General features: G+C 36.5%; 1 protein-coding gene across 1 annotated transcript; it reads right to left on the reverse strand.

Annotated features, from left to right (window-relative positions):
- Positions 1-2353: 2353 nt before the first annotated feature.
- LOC149778403 (uncharacterized) lies at positions 2354-5115 on the reverse strand. Its single transcript, XM_089938474.1, has one exon. The coding sequence runs from the start codon at positions 4996-4998 to the stop codon at positions 3382-3384; it is 1617 nt and encodes a 538-aa protein (XP_089794600.1). The 5' UTR covers positions 4999-5115; the 3' UTR covers positions 2354-3381.
- Between the last annotated feature and the right edge of the window lie 4976 nt (positions 5116-10091).

Consider the following 10091-nt stretch of genomic DNA (forward strand, 5'->3'; position numbering starts at 1 on the left):
TTATTTTATCCACGGTGACCACGATAACCCCGATCGCTGTTCCAATCGCCGTCTCCGCGATGACAACAATTGCTGGAGTCGCCAACGCAATCACTAGGAAGATATCATCGTGTTTTCAGAAAAAACTCAACGAGTATACAGTAAAACATCAAATAGTATCCGACGCGTACTCGAAATTATCCGGGTTGATCTCGTTATCGATTGATAATTTGTTCGTATCCGATGTTGAATTCTCCACGATGGTCCAGTTGTATAGCTCCGCGATGTCAAAAATCGAGGATTTTCAACTGGAAGCCGAAACCACCTGGTTGTTAAAATTAGACACTAAAAACAACGAATAATAATAATGTCGCTGAACCCCGAAGGGTCTCAATTACTTCAGCGGATCGCGGAGAACACCACTCCGGTACAAACAAATATGATATCGATAACGTCAACGAAGCCAGAATTCAGTGTGAACTTCCCATCGCCGGTTCCAGTAAAGGAAATAGCACTGGCAAAATTGCGAGTATATCACAGTTGGCCTAATATCCGAGCGGACGCATTTAACGGACAACAACCTAATAACTCGCTGGTTTTTGCATGGACAAATAAGCCCGATGGGACCCCAGACTGGAATGAGGTTACAATACCAACTGGGTCATACCAAATAGAACAAATCAATAAAGAATTTCAACGCAGGATAAAATCGATCACAGGAAAAGAGTCAAAAATAGCTATTACGGTTCATGAACCGACGTTATCGTCAACGATTGAAATAAACACACCGGGGTATATGGTTGATATTTATAACAGTTCAATAAGAACCATACTAGGTTGGCCTAAGAATCCACCCGCGGACTTGCACACGAATGAGAAATCGTATCATGAGATTAATCCCGGGTATCGAGATAATTTGTCTATTATGAAAAACACGTCATTACCCAGCAGGTTTATATTTCAAGACATGGACGCCATGCAGTGGTATTTTCAGTATGACAAAACCCCTGAATCGATCGTCGTATTAACAGTTAATTTAGATGATATCACTAATGCGTTTGCCGAGATTAATTATATTTACCATTCACAACTAGAACAGCCACGGCAAACAAAAGCACGAAAACACGTTGAGGTGTTAAATCAACTTATATCAGACATGGAATATATCAATGAACGAATCGTTAAAACAATATCCGATAACAGCGATGGTAATAAACAAAAACTCCTAACCGAGTATAATATCACAGAAGCCGATTTACCCGATTTAAAGTTTTCAGGATACAACGCACCAGAACTAAGAAAATCTCTTAATGATTTTCTCGGTCCATCAACTTATATCCTCAAACACGATAACGGAGATGGTGGTAGGCATATCGCCCCGTACAACGTAAATATCGCATCGGTGATAGCGATTAATCTAGTGTGTGATGTTATCGAAGGGAGTTACCAGGTGAATACCAAGCAATCGAATCAGGCTCAACAGGGGTATATCCTTTATTCATTTTCACCAACAGCCCCTCCCGGATTTTTAATCGTTGAGAGTCCGATTAATCCGGTCTATATGAGATGCCATAATCGGTTTTTAACGAGAATTAATTTCAGACTTACCGATCAGTCAAATAACCTAATTGATCTACAAGAGGAGGAGTTAGTGATCACTCTGTTTGTAAGATCATAGCAGCAGAGGGGGCGATGACATCGACGCGGTCGTCGATGTGCTTACCGGACGCTGACGACGCTGGGGATCGGCGCGCAAAGGTGTTAATTAAACCAAATGACGACGCGACGATCCCCCAACGACGTCGTCGTTTTTTTTTTACCAGGCGCTGACGACACTAGATCGTTGAGTGCAGAAAGTAATAATTAAGCAAAATAACGATTGGACAAAATGTCCGATTCGCCCCCTCTGCTGCTACTTTCCGTACATAAAATAATTGTCTAACCTCTGCAAGATATATCAATATATTTGTATCCAGGATATGCCAAGAACATCTTCTCATATTGAATTAACGTTGTAAATTTAATTAAAATGGACATGCAATCAAATGATCTTATACAGTTCGAATCCCCATCATCAACTTGACTAAATGATTAATGCATTTTCTGAACTATCCATGCAAAACGATTCTTATAATATCAGAATAAACGATGGTTTCAATTGAATAAAGCAGTACTTTGTGAATAATAATAACGACCAATGGAGGATTGTGCTAGCATTATCTAAAACGGTGATATCAGTTACAAGAGAATAACGTGTGATTTATTTTATGGTTGAATGGACACATGACTTTTCAATACAATAGCTAGAGTAAAATATGACTTAAAGGATGCAAAGCATGCATCGTCCATTTAAGTAAAGCAATAATTCTTGAGGTAAAGTAGCAAGCAAGTCGTGTTTATTGATATCATTCTTCTACCCATTTATAAGTTTGTTCTGTTTAACACCGTTTTCCGATTCCCGAAAAAGTACTCTTTCCAGTGAAATGGTGAGAATTTTGGACAGCATACATTCAGAATGTCAGCGTTGTTTTCGTCCGCAAGCACTTTTCGAATGTATAATTTTGATAATTTCTCAAAACATTAACAAAGTGAGAAGTGAAAGATGTATAATTCGTACGTTCAAGTGTTTAAACTGATGTAATTCTCAGCGTTACGTAAAATTACGGAATTATTCCGAGTCACTAAAGACGACGAGCCTCTTCATTCCTGTAGTCTGAGAAAGATTCACCTACACAAATATTTGCCGCTGTGTTAGTAATGAAACCCCAGTTTGGTTTGATACGTAAACAAGATGACAGATTATGATACCTCCTCGAGACAATCAGGGTAGAAAATATAATGATTAAGTTTTGTCTCCAGTTTATTGATATCACTGAAGGTGTTCATTTTAAAATCAGAATTGGGAGATGGGTCTTACTTTATTAGACACGTTTCTATTTTGCATATTAAATTACGTATCCAATGATTTAATCATCGTATTCAAATAATTACAACGAAGAAAGTTTTAATTCTATGCCGAGATGATGTTTCACCCCTTCTGTATTTCTTACAAAAAATAGAATAATAATAGCTTCCCTTTACTGGCAAAGTGCAAACACACATTTCGCTCTCCAAGAAATTTCACAATATAGTCAGATTTTAGAACATTCATTTGAAGTCATGTCCCAATATCCATGTTTGGTGAGGAACTTTGTGCAAAAATCTGTAAGCAAAATGATATGATATTAAAGTTGTGTACATACATATATCTGTCATAAAATATGGATCCATGCAATAGTCATTACCGGTCTGGAACATTTTATGAACTTCAACATGTACAACAGAGACACGTTTTAATGAGAGGAAAGTCGCAAATGACATAAAGTGTTCCAAATGAGAAACGTTACTTTAAATGACGTTGACTTATTGGTGGCTTGGTTGGTTGCCAGTATAGCACCGCCTGTGTAAGTGATTACAAATAGTCTGATGGGGGATGGTCAGACGCTTGAAAACATCGGGATTAGTAGCTACATTTCTTGCACAAATCTCACCTGTGTGTTTCTTCTCTCCGTGAAGTGAGTCCTTACATCTGGGTGAAAGATGTGTTGCTTTATAATCAGAAAGCTTAATACAAGTTTGTTCAGTATCTTGGTTCCGAGAAGGGTTTCTGCCTTGCGATTCGTCGAAAATGTTCGTTTCTTCTAAATTGTTATCTTTTGTACAAGACAAACATGAAACACTTCTATCATTTCTTGCTGCTGTTTTCACAAACAGTCGCCGTGAAATCCCCGATAACGTGCTCAGTCGTTTCCTTACTTTAGCTAACAATATATCCTCTCTGTCATGGAAATCGGCCACCTTACCGACACGAAGTAAGGCCCGCATGCGTCTGTTTTCAACGTCTTTACTCTCAAGTTGATCAAAATTGACCAGTATGATTTGTTTCATCGAGTTAGATGTGAATTCCTTCCATAAAACCTCGAATTCGTAATCAAAATATGTATCAGCGTTGCTGTCCTCATCACCATCGATTGTTTGATTGATGGAAAGTATAACGATGAATGTGTTGCTGTCATTAATTGCTTGAATGGTGCATTTCTCTCGTGCTATACCTGGTGCTATACCTGGCTCAAAATCCATCCATGGAATGGTTGTTTTAAACCCTTCTGTCTTTAAATAAGGGTTCAAATCTCGCACAGTCCATTCGAAAACTTCTATGCTACATTCATGAAAACAAATAAAAATTGTATCCATATCCTCAGGACATTTTACAAATTTTCTCCTTCGTAAATAACATATACACCGTCTATATAATATGAATACTTCGTAGTAAAACATGTAGAGAGAAAAGGCGGCTGCGAGTAGTAGAACCAATAGCCCAATACAAATCCATGCTCCTGTTGGTATTTTTGAGAGCTCAGTTTCACATGTTGTTAGGACCGTACTCATGCTGTCAACAGGGATTCTTGAATTCTCATATAAACAAAATAATGTTCTGTTTTTGTTGAGTAACTTGTACTTTTGCCAGTTCTCTGCCCAAAGAAATTCACAAGAGCATTTCAGATAATCATCACCAATATGTAGATGGTTTGGGTTCAGCTGCCGAAATTCGTTAGGTAAAGATTCCATTGTGTTATCCGGAATGATGAGGCTGATGTCTGATTTCATAGAATTTAGAGCATTGCCATCTACGTACTTAATGATATTCCCAGTCATGTCAAGAAATGCTATGTGATTTAAATAACTTCTTTTTTCCAATGTACTAATAGAGTTGTAGCCCAATAGAAGATCAATTGCTGTATTTCCCCAGTAGCCAACGGGAAGCGAGTGGGGCATCTCAGTCATCGTCAAATTGGAGCAGTCCACAATAACCCTTTTCCTCATTTGCTGATCATGGCAGCGACATTTCGAAGGACAATATATGACAAGGTCACATATTAGTTTGTCAAATTGTTTCGACTCATAAATGTCCAGCAAGTATATGCCATTCAAGTCTTCTGGAGAAGAGCAAACGATTTTGTCCATATCTGAGATAAACATTCTCAATGCACCATCTGGTATTTGCACAAAATAAGGAATGAGAGCGCAGTCACATGTAATCTTATGTCTCCCAACAAAAAATCCTTGCAACGTAACTCCTTTAAAGAAATCAGAATAGTCTCCTAAACCGACAGCTGTCAGATTTGGTACAGATGTCAGCGAATTGTTTATCATCATTACATATCCAGGACCATGCATCTTATTTATATCAAAGGTAAACCCATTCTTGTTGACAATGTAATGGATGGGATTATTGTTAAGGTTTAGCTCGCACAAAGGGCCTTCTGGAAGAAGAATCGTGATATCTAGTTCAGTGATGAAATTGTTTGACACATCGAAGTTGAATATATTTAGTTCAGCTCTCAAAAGTGTATTTGCGTCAATGTCTTTTATCTTATTATTGGAAAGTTGTACAGTTCGAAGGTTGGACAGTCCCAGAAAGGTTTTATTTGAAATGTGTGTTATAAAATTAAAGTTTAAAATTAATTCGCTAATGTTTGATAAAAAGGATATGTTGCCTATTTCTGAAATACGATTTCTTGTGAAGTCCACATGCTTTAGGTTTTTGAAGTCCATGAGATTTTTCGGAAACGATGTCATGACTCCATTTACATGTCGAATCCTTGAATAGTCAGATGCATTAGTTTTGCGATCTTGTATGAGGATGCTTTGTCCGTCAGTGCCAATGTATTCTAGGTGTAGATCGCTGATAGTTTCGTGACACAATGGATGATCTAGTTCACTGCAACTGCGCGCCTCACAGCAACAACATTGCTCTGGTGAACGGTTTTTATCGGTTTCACATGACAAAGGACAAAACAGATTCATTGTTGTCCCATTCCGTGGAATCCAGGGCACATACACAGTGTTGTCACTCCATTGTACAATCACTAACAGAAAAGCAAGGAGAAATATGTGAAACTTCGTTGTTGATATTAAAAAGAGAGTTCTCATTTCGTCTGGCATTCTCGTGAGTATTATGAATCTCCTTGTGTTATTCGTCCTATGTTCTTGTTGTTACATGCAATTGATTTGAAAAGGATTGAATACTATTTGATCAGATCTTTTAAAAGTTGAAGCATGCAATAAAAGTTCATATATTCTTTTGCTTCCTGACGTTTTATTTCGAACGTCCGATTGATTAATCGCGTGCTTGCAGTGAGGCTTTTTTCGTTGCTCTAGTGAATTATATTGACCCTTCATAAATCTTAAATCTTAGGGAAAGCGGAACCTATGCAAGTATTCCTGTTTCAGTTTATTACATTTCATTATTGCTTTTTGTGCAAACACATCGAGTATGCATGTAAAATGCTCTTGACGTTATCACATGATCATTAATCATTGTGCATTTCGTTAACACGGTTCCAAATAATGACTGTCAGCTAGGATAACTAAACAGTGGTTGAAAGCGATTGGCTCCAATACTATCTAATCAAAGCAGCTGTTGAAAAGAAAGTGACTGGCTCAAAGATTTTCTTATCTTTAGACGGAATGTTTGGTCACGATTTAAAGTTATTTGTCTATCTCTTGAACTGTCACTTTGAAAATGTACCATTCAACAAGATTGACGAGTCACAAGAATAAGTATTGAGAACGATTGTTGCAGTATAACGCATATGAAGGCCATGTATGGATTTTGTACAAAAGCCATCTCTTCGTAAAGCTAAATGATTCCAGAGTTATCCTCTGCATACATGCTGTTTTTATCAAAAAGTCGTTAACTCAAAATTATAGTGCTGATCAAAGGAATATGTCAGTATGTAATCAGATACATTAGCCTTGGCAAAGGCTTGTATATAAGACTTAAAAGATAATTTATTGAACGCATGCGAGGCAATTTGCTTGTTCAAGCCATTATAGCACAACACAAGACGTAAGATTTTGAAAGTTCCACCAGTTGAAAAGGGTTTGTTTTGCAAGAATACATTGTTATTTATATATTTGTTTGTATATCCTGATTTTATCTAATTTGTTGTAATTTGTATTCATTGCTCTAAACTGTGGTGCTTATCTATAGCTGGATTTTGTACGTGTTTAGAGTCTATTCTAAGATATTAAGGATCGCAAAATTGTACAGGATCCATAAATAGATGATTACGCATGTGTTGACAGTTATTAATAATATAATGATTAGTAAATATGTTTACGAGATTCGGCATTTCCCCATTAGACGGAGCGGCGGGGTAGGTGGAGTAAATTAAAATATCAAGCTAACGTGTTCACCGTTTACTCTTGTGTTTATTGTTTGCCTTGCTTGTATCTTTTATAATTCACTTTTACAAGGACCGAAAGAGAGTAGAAAGCGCTTAGGCAAGTTAACAAAGATAGTTTTGCACAGCTGAGTGTGATTTATTATAAATATCATAATCAATCCCTGGCACATACGATAACTTGATGGATCCAGTGCACATACATGGATTTTTATTTTCTTTGTATCCTTAACGTTTAGCATTATGTAGACAGAGATTCTGAAAGCTTTATTTTTCTCAGAACGTTCGCTTGACATTTAAGCAATAAATGAAATGAAACTATTATAGACAGATTATATTGCAAATTGTTACAAATGCAACATAGAAATATATGTCTGCCACTGATCATCAATCGTTCTTTCTTAATACAAAATGAATTTTTGACCCAAAATAACACGTCATCCACCGTTTACAGAAACGAAATATCGTTGCGCAGAATTCCTGGACGCATATAATTGGCCGACACGGTGGTATGCGCGTGAGTGTGAGGGTTACTCCTTATTACCAGAATAGCTTCAGCCTAGTAAGAGTGATCAGATTATATGTTTTTCTTTGAATAACATCATACATTATGGAATTCATCTTCAAAAGAAAGACACTAAAAGAAGTCAACAGTCTTGGTAAGTGAGGTTTTAAATGTAACACTAAACAGGGAAAATATCTGAGTTGTTTGTTGAGCAGGAAGATTCCATACAAAGTACATAATGAGACTAATGCAAGGGTACAAAATCAAAAATTAATCTATCATTGATTAATAAATAAAGAAAATCTTCTAATACAAAATGTTAGAGCTATCTAGTTAGGAAATGAAAATTTGGACACGTGGAAGTGAAAGGGATTTGGATGATAACTATAGCATGTGACGTAATTTACTCGCTGTTACTTTATATATATATATATATATATATATATATATATATATATATATATATATATATTTTTTTTTTCAGACATACATATTGAGCAAAAGCTTATCCCTCTAACCCGAAGCATTTTAATAGGCCAGTTTCATAATAATTGCTGCCATGCACATGTAATCAATACGAGCGAGAGAGCGAGAGAGAGAGAGAGAGAGAGAGAGAGAGAGAGAGCAAATGGACACATATTGTAAAATTATATGAAGTGCTTTTCATCATTTTGTGACATATTAGCATTTTTATTAAATTTTAGTTGTGTACGAATATGTTGGCAAGATATATCACAGAACAATTAGATAAATTGCAATTTTTTGACATAGCCTTGACTTTATTCAGCCCGTATGTAGCTTCATACGACACTACTAAGTGATTAAAATAAAAATGCCCGTTGTAACATAAAAATGCGTTGCTTCATGTGTACAGGCGACTTTACACCAATAACTTTATTTTTTTTACATTTAATGCTTTCGAGTCTAGCTGGTATAGATCCTTTCATTTGCGGAAAAGAGAATTTAGCGTCTAGGTGGGTTAAGTAATTTTTTCATTATTTGGAAAATTTCTGTTTTCGAATCTAATTGATGTAGTAACATTTTAATTGTGATTTCCAATGTTTTCGATTATACTAGTTTATGGCTTTATACCTTCCAGTCTGACTAGTGTTAATTATCAATGCTTTTAATTCAAGGTTGGCTGTGCTAGTCATTTTTAATATTGAGTTTGATCGTTCTTGCGAGTTTATTCGCGGTGGTAATATAATTCTTTTTTTACCACCTCTCGTCTTACTTTTAATACCTCAAGTGTTTGAAATATTGATTTTTATTGCTCTCTTATGCGGTGTGTAAAACCGCATGAAGAACAAAATACATATTGATTTGTCATTTTATAGTATCCTTTTGAGAGATTTTAATAACACCTATGAGTGGCCTTGTCTTTTTCTTTTAACACATGTTCTTATTCTTGAGTAATATTTTCGAGTCCAACCTGTCTAGTGAGATTTTAATTTTGTTTGAAATGTTCTCGTACGAGGCAATTATAGAACAAGAATATCTTTGTAATTTGTTTGGTGGAAAATGTGCTTTGTGCTCATTTTAAGGAAGTAGGCGCTTTATATAGGCAATTATACAACGTTGTGTTTAAGGTAAATTTAAATGGTGTGTGTGTGTGTGTGCGTGTGTGTGTGCGTGCGTGTGTATGTGTGTGATAATCTGATTAAGTTAGGGATATTTTGAGGTGTAAATTACCAGTTTGGCTTGAGGAAGTGGGCTTCCTCATAGTGACGTAGGTACCATGCTATATATCACTAACAGGATGTTCCTGGTGTATAAATTCCTTATGTCACTCACGGAATGTGCATGGTGTAAACATTCCTTCTGTCACTCACACATTGTACATGGTGTATAAAGTCCTTCTGTCATTCACAGACTGTGCATGGTGTATAAATTCCATGTCACTCACAGGCTGTGCATGGTGTATAAATTCCTTATGTCACTCACGGACTGTGCATGGTTTATAAATTCCTTCTGTCACTCACAGGCTGCGCATGGTGTATAAATTCCATGTCACTCACAGGCTGTGCATGGTGTATAAATTCCTTATGTCACTCATGGAATGTGCATGGTGTATAAATTCCATGTCACTCACAGGCTGTGCACGGTGTAAACATTCCTTCTGTCACTCACACATTGTGCATGGTGTATAAATTCCTTCTGTCATTCACAGGCTGTGCATGGTTTATAAATTTATTCTGTCACTCACAGGCTGTGCATGGTTTATAAATTCCTTCTGTCACTCAAAGGCTGTGCATGGTGTATAAATTTCATGTCACTCACAGGCTGTGCATGGTGTATAAATTCCTTATGTCACTCACGGACTGTGCATGGTGTAAACATTCCTTCTGTCATTCACACATTGTGCATGGTGTATAAAT

This window comes from Sinohyriopsis cumingii, chromosome 17 (assembly GCF_028554795.1).
Source record: "Sinohyriopsis cumingii isolate HCF-2022 chromosome 17, ASM2855479v2, whole genome shotgun sequence".
In the NCBI taxonomy this organism is placed as follows: Eukaryota; Metazoa; Mollusca; class Bivalvia; order Unionida; family Unionidae; genus Sinohyriopsis; species Sinohyriopsis cumingii.